The following is an 18,884-nucleotide window of genomic DNA, read 5'->3' on the forward strand; positions in this document are numbered from 1 at the left end:
GCAGCCTTGGTGTGAATTGATTAAAGATCTTGGGGGGGGTGGCATAGGAAAGTAGAGCCCTTTGTCACCAAATTTTGTTTCTGGCATCATTATGTGTTCATTTCACAACAGTATAAGGGGATCTGGTCATGGTTAAGGTGGGCAAAATGGCTTTTTTTTCAATGTCGTATTCTAAGTCATTGATCCAGTTTTGTTAGAAAACTGCTTTTTTGAATGACATTAAAGTTTATTTTTTTCCTTTAGCCAGACACAGACATTTTAAATGAAAACCCATCCATACATTTTTGCCTTTTTTATGTATATATTTTTTCCTTTTTATTTCAGGTGTCTTTAACCTTGGTGTCCCTGTGGAAGCTGTGTTTTTTGTTGGCAATCAGCTGATAGCTACCAGTCACACAGGTAAAATTGGAGTATGGAATGCAGTAACTAAGCACTGGCAGGTAAGAAAATATAATTTGACCACTAACACATCACTGATTTTACCACAGGGTGGGGCTGTTTTTTAGTAGTGGAGGATGTGCAATTCACAAGTGATGCTTTATGATTCAGCAAAGACCAGAAGTTACAGTGACCACAGAAGTTACAGAATATTATGTACCAGCAGTGGGAGACAAAAAGCTGGCATTACTACACTTAAAGCAAAAATCATAATTAACCAAGAAATTTCAAAATGCATTTTGTTTTTATTTGTATATAGTTTTGTATACATTTCAATAACTAGTCTATCATGTATTTTCTTGGGTTTAGGTGCATCAGCCAAACCCAAACAGCATTTTATTTTCTAAAATATCCTTACTGAGTTGTACAGTACCTCTTGCTAGCTAGTTTGTACAGAACCCTGACAATAAGCTCTAGTGAGTAGATGCTGTATTAGCTGTTTGAAGGGGTGTTTATTTGTAATCCCTTTTAACTTGGAGTTTAATTTGAACTTATTCACCTGGGATACATGTATAGGTGTTCATTCAAACAGCATGTTTTGAGGAAGAAACTAGAGAATCCTGGTGGGGACTGTGACTCTAGGAGAACAAGAAGATTCCGTTCAAAAAATGACAAGATGTTGGAAATAAACCATAGTCCCTGAAACTAAGGTAAAATTTTTAATCACTAAGCCCCTCTGTTGCATATTCTTAGCATATCAAAGAGAAGGTTTTAACTCCTCACTTTTTACCCATTACTTTTGTTGAGGGCTCTTCCCAGTCTTCCACTTCCCATTCTGTTTCTAGAGCTTTTTTACTCTATAATAACGAATACTGTAACAGTGATATAGAAGGATATAGTACAGTTGTGCAAAATCGTACCATAACAGTAGATGTCCTTCCCTTCACTGTTGCAGTATTCACTCCTTCCATCCAACCCCCCTCTTATTTGTTCTGGTTTTTGTTTTGGATTCCCTTCTGGCTGAAGGGCACCTCTTTTTTCAGTTTCTCCTTATAAATGTGTATAGACTTGTATCCCCTATGGAGGCTGTTCTCTACTGCGGCAATTCAGTTCTGGGTAACTACATCCGTATGTCACCTTTATGCCGTACGTCCTGTGCAGGGTGCATACGTGTGACGTATGGTGCATACAAGATCAAAAGGCTGTAGTATACTGGCCAAACGTTAGGCTACCCAAGACTGTGGAGATTCCTATAGTAAAGAATACTGCAACAGTGAAGAGACGGACACCTACTGTTATGGTAATATTTTACACAACTGTACATTCTCCCTTGGTCTGTCTTGTCTTGCCCAGACGTTTGAATGTTTTTTGGCTAGGCATGTAATGGTTTTCAGACTGATTGCTTAGTGCATACGTATGAACTCAGTAGAGTCTTGCTCATGTACTAAGTGGCTTTAACCTTTGGGAAGAGGATGTGTCAGCCACTCTTGATCAAAAAATTTGTGTATGATGAAAGGGTTTGGTTTCATTCAAGTTATTAACCATGAAACTCATAGACTTAGTAACAATCCTTAGTGTTTCTTCTGGGTGTAGTTCTCTGTCTTATGGTCAGATCATTTCCTGGTCCACTTTTTATCTTGAAACTCCAACACTGAGACCCCCCCCCAGTTTAGAAACTGAAGTTGATGTGCTTCACAAGGCATATTACACAGGAGCTTTTTTTGTCTAGGATTCCACATTTCATCCTGGATTGTAGTGTCAGAGCTGTAGATGTCTTCCTTAGGTCCCTATCTTTGACTCTGGACTTATTCACCCCAACTTGTACTTGTCCATTTTCCACAAAAAGATGTAAAAAAAATCTCCTTTCTTCATAGGAAAGGGTGCAGTTTAGAGCATCAGTGCTAGATGGTGGGACTGTGGAAAAATAGGCTTGATTTGGAGGAGCATTACACCTTATACCATGTGAAGATCAGTCTAAAAGAAGCAAGTTATTTATCAAGAGCAATCTTTGTAGGGTTAAATTGACCATCTGCACTTTTCCATGTGGTGAAAGGGTTGTGCATCCCAAACTGTCTGATCACCAGGAAAACTTTTACTTCCCATAAGATGTAACTGTTTTGCTAATTTCTTCCACAAAGTTTCTGCTGTCAGGACAGCCCTGTCACCACTAGACCTCATGGATATTACAGTAATGCCACTGAATGTTATCGTTGCTACTTATAGGTTCACAGGTAATTACAGGCTAAGAATCCTGAATGGCCTTTTTAAGCCTTTCCACATTTCCCAAATACATTTGATAGGTTTTGATGTCACTCGTTTTGTTGGGGGGATGTAGCGTGGGTATGGATGATTGAGAATTTACAAGCTCCATCTTTCTAATAAGGACATATATGGCAGACAAGGGATGCATTTGCAGTTTTCCATCCTATGATCCAAGTTATGAATGAATAAGTGCAGTGAAAAACAGTGCTTTACATAGATAGGAAGCCTGTTCCAGAGAAGGTGTAAACTCTAAGACACATACCTGTTAGTCCAACATGTCTTATTTATGTTGAAGATGAGGTTTAGGTCCCTAGACCTGGTGTTTTTGATGCCATTTGTTTTGCAGATATGAAACAGGTCAGTAAGAGCTGTATCAGATGATGTTTTGAGAGCCTGGCATAGATCTTCTCTCAGTAGTCTGTATTAGACAGAGTACAAGGATAAGGTTTTTAAGTGGTCCACGTAGGACTTGTTGTCTACACCATGTATTCCTTTTGTGAGAAACCTGTGAAAATGCTGCAGTTGTTACATAGTCAGGTACATATCCAAGGGACATTTGCACTCAATGATTTGTCTAATGAGGGCTGAGTACAACAGAACAATGACTTCTTTGGACCAGGATTCCAAATCTTTAATTATAAGTTGTCAGTGTAGAATGATTTCCATACTATATGAGACACATGGTGGTCAAAGGCCAAATCATTGTCTATATGCATTCCTGAATCCCTGACCACAGGGGTGTGTAAGTAATTTCCAGGGGTGGTTGCTTACCAAAATGTGTTATGCATTTTTGGCACTGAGTTTTAGACTGGCACCAGTTATTATTCTTTGTCAGGCCTTCTTAGAGGAGGGTTGTGTCTTTTTAGGGATTCTGTGACTACACCTAGTTTGCAATCATCTCTGACCTTGGTCAGCCAGAGGTCATTGACAGTGGCCTTGCCATTATTGAGGTATGTGCCAAAAAAGAGTGACCCCATCTCCAAGACCAGGGAGACACCACTAGTGACTGGCCAAAACCTTCAATACAGCCGTATGTATGACCTAAGCCTGTGGGCATAAGGGTACGTAAGCAGACATATGATCATAAGGTCCCCAGACTTATCTTATTGCCAGTCCAAATCTAGGTCTCGCACTAGTCATTCTCTTCTAAGCGTGGTTATTGATGTCATTCTTACCTTTGCATCCTTCACCCAAGACTGGACTGGACAGTCAAGAGGAGAAGGTAAACATTTGCACCACACCACACTCATCACATAGTCCCTCAAAACCTACATCACCAAAACAGATGCATAGAAACACAAAACACGCACCTACATTTGCGGAGGCTCTCAATAAAAATCTGCCCAAGCAACAGAGACCTGCAAAGCAGAAACACAAGCAACCTCCACCCCCCAACACAACCCAAATAACACATGTTGGACAAGCCACGATGCTTCGCAAGGGACGGCTTGCACCTGTCACCCCTGGGATTCCGGATATTGGCAAAGGCTCTTGCCACCCCCATAGTGCCTTTTTTAGGCAAGGCTCAAATTCTAAACCTACCACCCTAGAACACAAAAAAGGAAAAAAACTAAGGGTAATGCTGCTCAATGCCAGAAGTCTAAATCTCAAAATGCACGCACTCGAGGCCCTTCTCAGTATGGAGAACATCGATGTCTGTGCTGTGACAGAAACCTGGTTCAAGGCTCCTGAGAGCACCCCAGCACTAACAGGTTTTACCTCATATCATGCGTTCCGGCCCCAAAATCCGGACAGTACCAAGAAAGGAGGGGGGGTATCCATATTCATCAAGGACACCCACACCTCAAGACTGGTGGCAACGCACGATGCATCGGAGACCGTCCAGGTGCAATTAACCATAGGCAAGACTGCTCTGCAAATTGTGGCATGTTACAGGCCACCCTCACAAACTCAGGAATCTCACATGGCTTTCCTGAAAACACTGGAGGAGATAAATGTATCTCCAAACACCATCATACTAGGTGACTTCAATTACCCTAATATAGACTGAGAACACTACTCAAGCCCAAACACCCTAGCCCAAAAGTTCCTGGAATTCATAAACTCAAATGCCATGGAACAACTAGTCACCATCCCCACAAGAGGAGAAAACATACTTGATCTCATCATCACGAACATGGGAGCACAATGTTCAACACCGGAGGTATACCCCTCACTGGTGAGATCAGATCACAAACAGATCTTGCTGGAGGTCCTCATCCCACCCCCACCTGAAATAAAAAAGACCACAGTAAAAAACTTCTCGAAAGCCGACTTCACACTTCTAAAGACTAGTGTGGTCTCCTTTAAGGCCCCGAGCGGGAAAACAGTACTCAAGCCGCTGAATCACTTACAAATGCCTTCTACCAGCACCTGCAGGACTGCATGGATAAGGCAATCCCAAGCAAAACAAAGACTCTTTGTACCAAGGGCAAGCATCCAGTCTGGTGGACCCCAGCCATAAACAAACTCTACAACAAAAGGAGGAAGCTACTACAAGATAGAGCAAAATCCTTAAAAGGTAAGACACCTTTGATCACTATAAGTAAAAAACTAAGAGCTCTCATAAAATCATCCAAAGCAAATTTTGAGAATAGCTAAAGACTCAAAAGACAATCATAAGGCCTTCTTTAGCTATGTTAGAAACCTGGGAGGAAACTCCCAGATATGCTCAGAACTAGTTCAAAATGATGTAAAGATTACTGATCCTACAGACATTGCCAACATACTGGCTGACAGGTTCAGTGCAAACTTCTCCCCCCCCCCCCAAAAGGAGAGGTATCTATACCAAATGGTTGCAGCCCCCCAAACATCTCTAATGCCCAAGTGAGAACTGCTCTCTCCAAAGCAAAAAACACAGCATCCATGGGACCTGATGGTGTCCCAGGCTGTGTGCTCCACGAACTCAACGAGGAATTAAACCCACAGCTAGGACAGCTGTTTAATCATAGTCTCACCTCTGGATACGTACCCAGGGAGTGGCGCACTGCGACTGTGGTCCCACTTCACAAAGGCAGTGCCTCCACCGACCCTGGAAATTACCGGCCCATTAGCTTGAAAAGCCTTATCTGCAAAGCCATGGAGAGGATCATAATGGACCTCATAAATAAAGACATAGGGAATTTGCAGACTTTGGATCCAACCCAGTTTGGCTTTGTCAAAGGCAGATCATGCCTTTTAAACTTGGTTGACTTTTTCGAAACAGTCACCAAAGCCATTGATGAGGGAAAGGCAGTCCATACAGCCTACCTCGATCTGGCGAAGGCCTTCGATACAATACCCCACTCGGGTATCATTGAAAAACTCATCAGCTTAAATGTTAACCCATACATCACAAGATGGGTTGCAAACTGGCTGAGTGACAGAACCCACAGGGTCAGAGTTGCTGGCGCCATGTCAGACTCAAAGCCTGTCACAAGTGGGGTCCCACAGGGCTCAGTCCTGGGCCCACTCTTGTTTGGCATCTACTTTTCTGAAGTACAAGCAAACACAGGAGGGTTATGGCTGACAAAGTTTGCAGATGACTGCAAACTGGGCGTCGTGGAAAACACATCTGACACAGATATCCTTCAGAAGGGTCTCACAGAAACGGATAACTGGTGCCAGAGCCATGGCCTAAAGTTAAATGCCAAAAAATGCATAGTCATACCCTTCGGGAAAAACAAGGTTACCCCTAGCTACCATATAGGTGGTAATCCTCTGAGCACAGAAGAAGTTATCAGGGACCTGGGGACCCAGGTTGACAGTAGCCTGTCATTCGACACCCATGAAGCTAAAGTAGTTAGGAAGACCTTCTACATCGCCCACCTTATCATGAAGGGATTCACATCTAGATCAAGGGAGGTCATAGTCTCCCTATACTCATCACTCATCAGACCAATGATTGAGTACAATGCCCCATTCGGAATGTATCTGACCTGACACTTGCAGCAGCTGGAGAGGCCACAAAAGTTCCTCACCAAAAGGATAAAGGGTCTCAAAAATCTGTCCTATGCTGCCCGACTGAAAGAACTCCAGCTCTATTCAGTCGCTTACCGCTTGCTCAGAGGTGACCTTTGCCTGACATACAAGGCCATGTCAAACCCAGATTTGATGAATATACTTCACCTCAAAAAATCTAGATCCGTCAGAGCCACAAGGGCGGGATACTTAAACCTCGACGTGGCTATTAATAGGATGTGCTGGAGGGATAGATTCATCACCCAAAGACTCCCTATGCTGTGGAACAAAATCCCGGTATATGTGAGGCAGAGCACCTCGCTGGCCTTGTTCAAGAGAAATCTTGACCAATGGATGGGAGATCGCAGATATACCCCAGGGATTACCTCAGTGTCACTGCTCGACAGAGGCACAGCAAAATAAAGGGTATACTAAAGGGGTGGCGTAAGCCACAAAACTATAGGCTAGGCTTGTAAATGCCCTCGGGCAGATAGCCTAGTATGAACCTATGAACCTATAACCCACAAACTCATTGTGCCACTCAACTACAACCCATAAGGCATAACAACATGCCCAACACTCTAGTGATAGGTGATTCTGTAGTCAGCCACACTGATGTTTCACTCACCAGGCTAAACAAGGAGAAAGTTACTGTCATCTGCCTGTCAGATGTTAGGATCCGCCACATAATGCACGTACTCGGGTCACTCCACAACAAGTACAAATATGACTCTGTCATTGTCCATGTTAGTGTGAATGAACTGAGACGTACCTCCATGGACTACAAGAAAGAGACATGGATGAGCTGTCTGATCTTTTTGCCCAGGCAGGTATGGCTATAGCCCTAAGTAGCATCCTGCCATCACCCAGAATGATACCACAGTACAAGGACAAAATGATTGACTTCAACAATTGGCTAAGCTTCTGGTGTAATTGATCCAGTATCTGACTGCCTGGGATGACATGATCAACAGACCACAATGCTTTGCCAGAGATGGCCTGCACCTGTCGCCCTTAGGATTCTGGATACTGGCTAAGGCTCTTGCCACCCCTATAGTGCCTTTTTTAGGCAAGGTTCAAATGACAAATTCACCACCGTAACAGGTACAAGCAAGGAAAATCTGAGGGTAATGCTACTCAATGCCAGAAGTCTAAACCTCAAAATGCATTCACTCGAGGCACTCCTTAAAATGGAGAACATCAACATCTGTGCAGTGACAGAGACCTGGTTCAAGGCTCCAGAGAGCACCCCTGCATTATCAGGCTATAATTCATACCACACCTTTCGGCCACCTAAATTGGACTGAAAAACTAAAGGCGGAGGCGTGTCCATATTCATTAAGGATATCCACACCTCCATGCTAGTTGCTCAGCATAATGCATTTGAGATTATCCAAGTGCAACTAACTCTGGGCAAGACCGCAATCCAAGTTGTAACTTGCTACAGATGCCCCAGGATTCCCACTCCTCATTTCTTGATACACTGGAAAATATTAAGGTACAACCCAACACCCTCATAATGGGTGATTTCAACTACCCCACAATTAGCTGGGAAAACTACTCATGTACCAACTCATTTGCTCAACATTTTCTGGAATTCATAAATTCCAACGCCTTAGATCAGCTTATCCACACCCCCACCAGGGGCGGCAATATCCTAGACCTGGTCATTACCAACATGGGCAGCCAGTGTTTCACACCAGAGGTCAATTCCTCGTAGGTCAGATCCGACCACAAGCTAATCACCCTAGACATCCACATCCCGCCCCCACCCCCCATTAGGGAAACCACCATAAAAAATGTCTCCAAAGCCAACTTCACGCTTCTTAAGACAGACATTGCAAACTTCATGACACCCATGCAGATGGACAATAGAGTTATGACTGCTGAATCCCACACAATTGCACTTTATAAGCACTTACACGTGTGCATGGGTTGTGCTATCCCTAACAGAACCAAGATTATATCCTCCAAAAAAAGGAAGCCAATCTGGTGGTCGCCTGCCATAAACAAGCTCTACAACAGAAGAAAGAAACTGTTGCAAAAAAAGAGTAAAATCCCATGACTGGGGGAACTCCCCTGGTCAGCCTCAGTAAGAAGCTAAGATCCCTCATAAAATCCTCCAAAACTAGTTACGAAAACAAAATCTCCACTGATTCTAAAGACAGCCACAAAGCATTCTATAGATATGTCAAGAATCTCAATGGCAGCACTCAGATCTGCTCTGAGTTACAGCACAATGGCACTAAATATACAGAACCAACTGATATTGCCAACATCCTGGCAGATAGGTTTAGTGCTAACTTTACCCCTCTCTCATTCCCTAAAGAACCTATCTCTGTACCGGAAGAATGCAAAGTTCCTGTAATCACGGCTGCACAGGTAAAAACCACACTATCCAAAGCCAAGAACACAGCATCCATGGGACCTGACAACATCCCAGACTGCGTTCTACATGAACTACAGAATGAACTGGCACCCCACCTAAGCACTATGTTCAATCATAGCCTCACCTCAGGCTTTCTGCCCACTGAATGGCACACAGCGACAGTTATCCCACTCCACAAAGGGGGAGCCACCACGGACCCTGGGAACTACCGCACCATTAGCCTAATGAGCCTGGTCTGCAAGGCCATGGAATGTATCATCATGGTACTTATAAACAAAGACACTGGTAATCTCCAAACTTTGGACACCACCCAGTTCGGGTTTGTAAAAGGCAGATCATGTCACCTAGACCTGATAGACTTCTTTGAAGCAGTCACCAAAGCCGTAGACAAGGGTAAAGTGGTTCACACAGCCTATCTAGATCTTGCCAAGGCCTTTGACACCATCCCCCACTCTGGAATTATAGATAAACTCACTAAACTAGGTATAAATCCCTATGTCACAAGATGGGTTGCCAATTGGCTCACTGACAGAACCCACACTGTGAAAGTAGCAGACTCCAAATCTGACTTCAGACCATTGACAAGTGGAGTACCACAAGCTTCAGTCCTGGGTCCTCTCCTGTTTGGTATCTACTTTTCTGAAGTACAGGCTAACACAGAAGGTCTTTGGCTAATGAAGCTTGCAGATGACTGCAAACTAGGAGCCATTATCTAAACTCCTAGCGATGTGGACATCCTCCAAGAGGGCCTCACTGAGACAGATGCATGGTGTCAAAGCCATGGCCTCAAGCTCAATGCCAAAAAGTGCATTGTCATCCCCTTTGGTAAAAACTCTGTACCCATGAGCTATCACATGGGTGGTAGTCTACTCAACACCAAAAGTGTGATTAGAGATCTTGGGACACAGGTGGACAGGAGCCTCTCCTTTGATAATCACATCGCTACAGTAGTCAGGAAATCCTTCTACGTGGCACATCTCATCACAAAAGGTTTCTCATCCAGGAAAAAAGAGGTCATTGTTCCCCTCTACTCGTCACTCATTAGACCCATTATAGAGTACATTGCCCCTTTTGGTATGTATCTCACAAGACATGTGCAACAACTGGGAAGGCCACAGAAATACCTCTCAAAGAGGATTACCAGCCTCAAACAGATGCCCTACGCAGACCGTCTCAAAAAACTCCAGCTGTACTCTGTCGCATATCGCCTACTCAGAGACGATCTCTGCCTAACATACAAAGCTATGTCAAACCCAGAGCTGTTGGACATGCTCCACTTAAAGAAATCCCAATCCCTCCAAGTTACTCGCTCTAGGGACCTAAACCTTGTCACCACAATAAACAGAACATGCTGGAGGGATAGATTTCCTGTCCCAGAGACTTTCCATACTCTGGAACAAACTACCCTAGATCAAACAAAGCTCCTCATTAGCACTCTTCAAGAAAAATCTTGATGAAAAATCTTGATGATTGGATGGGAAATAGGAAATTCACCCCAGGGATTACTTCCGGGGCTCTGCTCGACAGGGGCACAGGAAAATAATTTTCTTGGGTGGTATAAGCCAGGGTACCTTTTTGGCTAGGCTTATATAGGCCCTAGGGCCAATAGCCTAGCACCTACCTGTGAACCTAAGATATATGCCCCATTGGGGAACCTTCCTTGTTTTCTTTTCTTTGCATTTTGCTAGAGACCCATAGCCTTAACCACCTCTCTCATTCTAAAATGTCATTGTCCAATATTCTGCTCATTCTGAAAAAAAAATTAAAATGGAATAGGGCAGAATCATCTTCTACCCAAGACTAAGATGTACTTATTAAGGCCTTGCAAGACCCCATGGTGCATTCAACTTGTTTTCATGCTCCCACTATCTTGACCTCACCAGAGGCTGGTATGGTGTTTGACTCTCATACATTTGATACAATTAACCTTACTAATATGGCGGAGAAGGGAAAACATAGGCTTATAGTTTCAGAAAGACTAGAGGGCATCCCTGAAATATTGGTTCAGGAAGAAGTTCCTGGGTCTGTGCTGAAAGTGCACCAAGGGTCAAATCCACCATGTTAGTGGGAAAAAGTAGAAGAAGCAACAGAAAACAAAAAAATGTTTCTTCTCCTCAGATGTCCCAAGAAAAAGAATGGATGGAATTCTCTCAAGGCCTATTTAAGACCATTTTGTCTGACTTTCCTCTGCACCTGCTTCTTCTACCCCTCAGAAAAGACAGCATGAGTCTTCTGAACCAGAATCTGCCTAATATTCCTCAGATATACATTCCTTGGCCAATTCATCCCAGATTCGTTCACCAAGCCAAATGGCTTCTGACGATGAGGATACTTTTCCCCCAGATTCACCTGCAGAGGAACTCTCCCTTGAGGAAGCCATCAGTAAGATTATGCAACATTTTAAGTGGAAATCCAGGCTAAAGGCTGATATACAAAAAAGATATTAGAATTTACTAGAGGTTGGTACCCCTACGTCTGTACCTTCCCCTTCTGTTTTGAAGGCTTTTATGAGTGCTTTTGCACCAACTGCCACTGCATATGATTTTCATCCTCAAGCAACTAAGAGTCCTGATGGGTTCTGTTAAGTGCCTGAATACCTAAAAGTCTTATGACAAGCCATCTTAATGCCCTACCCTCTGACAAAGATGGCAGGGCAATGGACGGATATGGAAAGAAGATGTACACCTCTTTCACCCTGGCCTTCCGAGCTGAGAATTATGAAACTGACATGACCAAATATTTGTTGTCTATTCTGACTGATTTGAATTAATCCCTGTCAGCTTTGGAAGTGTCTAACATCAAACTGCTGGTTATTTCTATGGTAGCTCAAGCTGCTCAGGTAGCATGGCATGCTATTAAGTGCAATGTGTTCCGACATTAAGTACAATTATGATGCGGTGGAAGTTTCTTTCAGAGCAGCTGCTACTAGATCTGTCATCAGAAGATATCTTCCTTCCCAGTCTGTGCCTGAAGATATTAATGCTAAACTCTTGGATTCCCCTCTTAATAGAGATCTCTTATTTGACCCTGAGGCAGCCAACTTGTTTAAATCCTTGCAAAGAACAAAGTAAAATAATAGACGGTTTCAAACAAATGTTCATCACTTCTGTTCCCAGGTGTCTGAGAAACTATCTGGCAAAGCACACCCTACTTCCTTCTTTCACAGAGACCCTAGGCCTGTGTAGAAGGGCAGAAAAATGCTTTCAGATATCAGGAAGATCATCCAGAGACTCCATGTGGGAAGTCTCCTTTTCCTGACAAATCAGCCTATTTCTTGCCTCCTTCAGTCTGTGTCTGTCAAGTCTTTCCCTTACCTAAAAGACTGACCTCATCCCTTTCTACTTGGTGGCTCATAACTTCACACAAATAGATCCATTCCATTGTACAACAAAGTTACAGAATGTATTGGAAGGAGATCCCACCGTTCGAAGATATCCCAACACACATGCCCAACTAGGCTCTTCACGAGTAAGGTATAATAAAATTTGTTCCCCCACAATATGTAGGAAAAGGGTTTTTATTCCATTTTTTTTCTGGTGCCCAAAAAGGTGAATGGAAGCCCATTCCATATTTGTCCCATCTTAACACTTTTCTGAGGGTGCCATCATTCAAAATGCTGTGTCTGTAGACTTTCCTCACTTACATTATTCCTCAGGCCTTCCTGGTTTCTTTGGACTTGGAGGATGTTCATCTCCACATTCCCATTCATCCTTCTTGCAAGATGTTTTTAAAAATTTCCAGCTTGCTCATCACACTTTCAGTTCTCTGCTTTACCTTTTGAGTTATCTTCTGCCCCCAAGATCTTCATAAAATGTCCCGCACCAGCTGTTGCTTTTTGCACTACTCAGAGAATTGAAATATTTCCATATTTCAATGAGCTGTTAATATAAGCATCTCAGCTACACTATCACCCTCTTGCACAGTCTGGGGTTCATAATAAACTTTTAAGTCCATGCTGCACCCTACCCAAAACCTGGTCTTTCTGGGCTCAGGCTAGACAAGCACCCCATGCTGGTCTTCCTTCTACAAGAAAAAGTCCAGGCCCTCTCCACCTACATTCAGTTCCTTCTGCCTCTTCAGTCCTACCCTGCAAGGGAAATTCTCAGGGCCCTGGAGGTTATGGCAGCATCTTATCTGTAATTTCTTTTGAAAGACTATATATGAGAAAGATCCAGTGGTACCTAACATCTGTGGTTTCAGCACTGTCACCCTCTAGACAATCAGATCCCTCTTCTATCCTTTCTTAAGAAGGAATATCAGTGGTGGATCTCTGAGATAAAGCTCAACCCAGGTCTTCATTTCAGGTTTATGGTTCCTTCACAGGGCCTGCACACACACACACCTCAGATCTACCTTGGGGGACATGGGCAGATTCTCCCTAAGAATCCAGGGAAATTGTCCCCAAAACAAATGACAGAACACATTAACATGATGGAAATACAGACATTTATTCGGGATCTTCACAGACAACATAAAAGTCATGTGATATATAAACAGGGAGTGGGGGGACCAAATCTTATCAGCTGTGCAGACTGTCTCTTCTAGATGGAAAATAGGCCATAAAAGCAAACCCGTCCCTCTAAGCAGTTTACATTTCCTCCCAGGCCAATGTCATGGTAGATTTTCTAAACAGATCCAGGGAGGACCCTCACGAATGGATGCTGAACAATGAGATCTTCCTAGACATAGTACACAAATGGGGGTATTCCTCAGATATTTCTATTTGCTTCCTTTCACAACAAGCAGCTGCAGGACTCCTTGTCTTCAGGGCTTGTAGGATGGATGTCATGTCCTTTCCTTGGGAAGGTAGATTTCTTTATGCCCCCTCCCCATATCTACTCCTAAAGGTCTTCCCAGATGACAAGCCAAAGGTCTTGCTGGTGACTGTCCTTTGGCCCAGGCAGCATTGGTTTCCCCATGTCTGTCATCTACCATCATCATAAGTTACTCTATTTTCTAATTTTTCCAATTATTTTGGGTTTATAATACCATGACAGGAATGAAACCCATTCCTAAGTCAAAGTACGATTAAAGTTCTTGAAATTAGTGTTGTTTCAGTCTACAGAGTGGACTTGCTCATGCAACACAAGGGCTTTCTACTCCAGCCTCTTCTCCCTTAGCCTGGAAGTTTCAATGATGGTATTCTGATCCCTTTCAGACATCAGTTTTTAATGATGTGCTACAGGGTCTTCAGGAGGCAAGGAAACCTACCACTATAAAGTCTTGTATATTCAAGTGGAAAAGATTTTCTGTCTGGTATCATGCTAACAAGCACAACACTATTCAAAGTAAGGGTCCTACTGTCCTCTGTTTTTTGTGCAAATTATTAAGATCTGGTCTAGCCTGCTCCTTGATTCAGGCACACTTGTCTGCTATTTCTGCATGCTTGCCTCTAGACCCTCCACTACTTTCTAGACTTGAGATAAAGCCATTTCTCAAGGGTGTTCTTCATTTGAACCCACCCAGGAAAGTTATTCCTCCTTCATGGATCCTAAATTTTATCTTAGAAAAAAAAACTTAGTCTGCCACGTTTTACACCAGTGGCTTCCACGGCTCTAAAAATTTTGTACATGGAAAACTGTTCTCATACTGGCTCTTACTTCTGCTTGATGAGATTCTAAGTGTTAAGGCCTTATGGCTTCCTCTGCAGTCCTTTCCTTATCTTTCAATAAGGACAGAGTTTCTCTAAGGGCCAGCCCTTCTCTTATGCCTAAGGTAGTCAATGAGTTGCCCTTTAATCAGGCCATTGATCTTCCCTAACCCTCAGAACAAGGGGGACCAAGTCCTGCATTCTCTGGATGTGCACAGGCAGCTTAGATTTTACTCAAATAAGGCCATTTGAAAAACTGACCAGCTATTTGTTTCTTTTCAGGAAGCAAATCTGGCAACCCAGTCTCTAAATAAACTAACTAAATTTCTTAATTGATTTCATTTTGCTAAATCACCATAACAAAGCCTTACCTTCTCTGGTAAAAGTCCATTCAACTAGCTTTTTATTTTATTTAGTTTCATTACTGGGTTTATACACTGATCTCAACAGACCATTTTTTGCACACAGTTCAGGTAGAGATGTTACCTCACCTGGACTCTTTTACAAAGAAATTTATTCCAGAGCTATTCTAGAAGCAGCAACTTGGTTAGTCTTCTGTACACACTTCCACTAAACAATGTAGTGTAGATGCCTTCTCAAGATCCAGAGCCTCCTTTGCCAGATCACTTCTCTCTGGATGAATTGCCAATTCTCCTATGCCAAATCCATCCACCCTTACTGCCTACTAAACTTTGGGAATTACCCCAGCAGTCTGGAATACTACAACAGTGATCTAAGTAAGGATGTAGTACAGTTGTCTAAGAACTTACCGTAACAGTAGATGTCCTACTGATCACTGCTGCAGTATTCTTTCCTACCCTGCCACTCACTTTGTTCTAGCTTATATGTTGTCCTGTACTTTCTCATGGACCATGGAGAAGCCATTCTCTACCTTCTCTCCTCTTAACTGAAATGTATATGCCTTGTTATCTTTCCTCAGGTGACTGTAGGTCTTCCGGTTTTCAGATGGTCTGAGGATCACATGCTCATATGTACGCGTCAGGTCATACTTCGAACATATGGCTGTATGGAATATTTTGGCTTTGATACGCTGGCCGGCTGTCCAGGTTATTTCATAAGATAACTCAACAGTCTGGAATACTGCAACAGTGATCTATAAGACTTCTATTGATGTGGTAAGTTCTTAAACAACTGTACTTTGCTGGTTACACTGAGTTGGTATGCATTCGGCAACCTGCTGCTTGTATCCATGTTCTGCAAGAGTGCTTTTATCTGGTCTTGATATTGTGGGTCCATTTATCACATATATCCTTGAAGTAAAGGATTTTTATGTAGGCTTTGAAAGAAGCTGTGGTTATCCCTACACGCAGGAAATCAATGTTAGACCAAGTATAGTTGATAATTTTTGCTCAGTCTCAAATCTTCCATTTTTAGACAAGGTTATTGAGAATGCTGTGTAAACAACTGCTGAGTTATCTTATAGATAATGGCTCATGGACCTATTTAAGTGTAGGTTTTGGATTTTTCACTGTGCAGAAACTATCACTTAGGTTGTAAATGATGGTGTTATGGCAAGAGATCAATGTTATTACTCTGTTCTGATCTCCTGGATTTCTTGGATGCATTTTATACTGTGGACCATGGCATTTTGATTGAACATTTAAGTTCTTACTATGGCTGTACTCGTGCATGGTGTTTGACTGTTATGCATCTTATGTCTCAGGCCATTTCCAAAAGGTTTGTTTAGATCTGAATAAATATTTGCTGGACCATTTCAATGGGAGAGTCCTACAGGGTTCAGTCTTAGGCCCATTACTGTTTACAGTATATCTGCTTCCATTAGGAAACCTCGTTAGGAAGAGATGATTAACATATCATTTTTATGTTACTGATACACAAATCTGTCTCTGTTCCTCTAGGATGAGATGAGAAGTGTGTATTCCTTACATTACTATTTTGAGTCCATGCACTTAAGGCTCTGAAACTGAGTGCTTCCAAAACTAAGACCATGCTGCTGTGAATGATTATTGTGTCCTCTCACTCCCACATCATATTTTTATGCAGATGATGAGCTTGAGTTTGTTGAAAAAATGCACAAGTGTGGAGTAATCTTAGGTAATAGGATGACACTATGGGACCAAGTGTCATCTGTGAAACATATTTAAGATAAAACACTATTTCACACTTAATTGCCTACAGGTGGTGCTGAACTCTGCTGCCAGGTTACTAGCTGGTACTTCACGTGACTGAGATATTACTCCTGTTCTGCCTGTTTTGCACTGGTTGCTAGTATAGTTTAGGATTATCTTTCTTGTCCTTATTTGACTCAGAGATTGTCTTACCTGCAAGAGTTGGTGGTCTCATGCATCCAAACTAGAGTTCTATGCTTGGCCCTTCAGGGGTTGCTGGTAACTACACGGGTGCATCTTGAGACCTCTGATTAATGCTCCATTGCCTAGCAAGCACCCTATCTGAAACATGCTATCTCAATAGCTGCAGGAGTGCACAATCCTGGTTGTCTTCTGTACATCATACATTCCATATTGTATATGGAGGGGAAGGATGATTAGTGTACATGCATCTTCCTATTCCCTGTTATTGTTTTCTTCTTTGATTATTGTTTATGGAATTTTAATGTTTGTCCTGTCTTCTAATTCGTTACTATTGTTTTGTTTATTGTGTGCTATGTCTATTGTGGAAATTGATATTGATGTTATCATTGGATGATCCAAGCAACAATGACTTCCAGCTTCCTGACAGCTTGAGGGGCCAGTCTGTGTCTTTCCTGCCCTTCTGGGCTTAATAACACTCTTGCTCTTCAGTGTGCATTTTACATGCCTGAGAATGTGAGTTTTGCAGTAAACCGTGAGATGTCAGTGACTGTAGAGCCATCATAGGCTCACAGATCTGGTATCAGACCCCATTCTTCAACCTGTGGATTAAAAGACAGTCTCCCCACTAGTCTTAATGTTAGTCTTTCTTTAAGTGACCAAGCCCATGGTGACTGTTGCTTCACTGGAAGGGTGAGAAGCCCACTGTGGCCCTTCACTCTTCTGAGGAAGTGAACTCCCCAAAAGGAGGCTTCATCTATATCAGTTGGAGCTAAGGGCACTGTTTCTTGTCCAGAAGGCTCAAAAATGGGGAGCGTTGTCTAGTACCTATCCTGATCCAATCTGATAACTACTCCATTGTGTGGTACCTAAACAAACATGGCAGCAGACACTCATATGCCCACTGGACACAACTGCTATTTTTCTAGAGTGACCCAGGAGTGCTGTCTAGCTAAATGAGTTGTTTAGAGTTGCACAGTTAGGAATCAGGATATCTGTCCCCATTGAGGGAAAACAAGGATTAAAAAAAATAAATAAAATAAGTAAAATTAGAAATTAGTACTTATTTTGCTGTAGGCAGCTTTGAGAGGTGCAGTAATTCATGGCAAGATAAAAAAATATATGATGTTCATCGTGCATACAGCTACAGTCATAACAGATGGGTTATCCTGCCGTTAGGCGGGTCCTCGGTCGGCCGAATTCCAAAGTCTAGGTCCGGCGTCGGTTGTCGTCACTTCTTCCCTGACGTCAGTGCACCAGGGGTATAAAGGATCCAGCCAATGCCATTTTCTTCAGTCTTTCTTGCCGCACGGTGCCCGAAGCAGAAGCAGTTCGCAAGTGCCGGTCGGCCAGCTCCTGAGATTTACGAAAAATATTGCAGCCGAAGTCTTCTTGAAAGCTAAGTACCCCGTTGGGGAAACTTTTCTTGCCTCAGACCGATGTCAGACAAAGTTAATAATTGCATTTCATGTGGGAAGCAAATGCCGCATAAGGATTTCCATTCCTTCTGCATTCCTTGCTTAGGCCCAGACTACGACGTCTTGGCCTGTCGTTTTTGTGCTACATTCAACAGACGCACTATTAAGCTTTGGGCGGAGTTCGCCCAACACTATTTTGGTAAAAAGTTTAATTACATTATGTCGTCAGATACTCCGACTCCAGTTTTGAGTAAAAGATGCAAAGATAAGGCCCGGCATTCGAGGTCCGTGACTTCTACCGACCCCACGCTAAAGCCGGCTCCAGGTGCTCCGGTTCTCAGCGAGGCGCCTACGCAGCCCCTGAGTACCGATGATGCTTCTTTAGTGGTGTCTTCTTTGCCCGAGGTCACAGGCTCCTCGGCGCCCACTCCGACTACAGATACCGACGCCACCCTTGGCGGGGAAACTCAGAGTTTAGACAGGCCTGCCAGCTCTCAAGGTGTCTTCAGGCCTTCCTCCTTTTCCATTAAGGCTTTCACAAAATCTAAAGCAGCCATGAAAACTAAAAGACAAGCTCCACAGAGCCCCTCTCAGGGCCCCATGCCTAAAAAGCAGAT

At 43.0% G+C, this 18,884-nt stretch overlaps 1 protein-coding gene across 2 annotated transcripts in view; it reads left to right on the plus strand.

The window, feature by feature from the left end:
- Positions 1–18,884, plus strand: part of LOC122805610 (BTB/POZ domain-containing protein KCTD3-like) — a 2,987,990-nt gene that overhangs the window by 1,952,135 nt on the left and 1,016,971 nt on the right. For both annotated transcript variants that reach the window (XM_044075857.1, XM_044075858.1), the window contains exon 7: positions 325–440. In XM_044075857.1, the coding sequence (XP_043931792.1) occupies positions 325–440 (116 nt within the window). The remainder of the gene's footprint in view (positions 1–324; positions 441–18,884) is intronic.

Source organism: Protopterus annectens, chromosome 6.part1 (genome assembly GCF_019279795.1).
Source record: "Protopterus annectens isolate FY-2018-M chromosome 6.part1, PAN1.0, whole genome shotgun sequence".
Taxonomy (NCBI): domain Eukaryota; kingdom Metazoa; phylum Chordata; order Ceratodontiformes; family Protopteridae; genus Protopterus; species Protopterus annectens.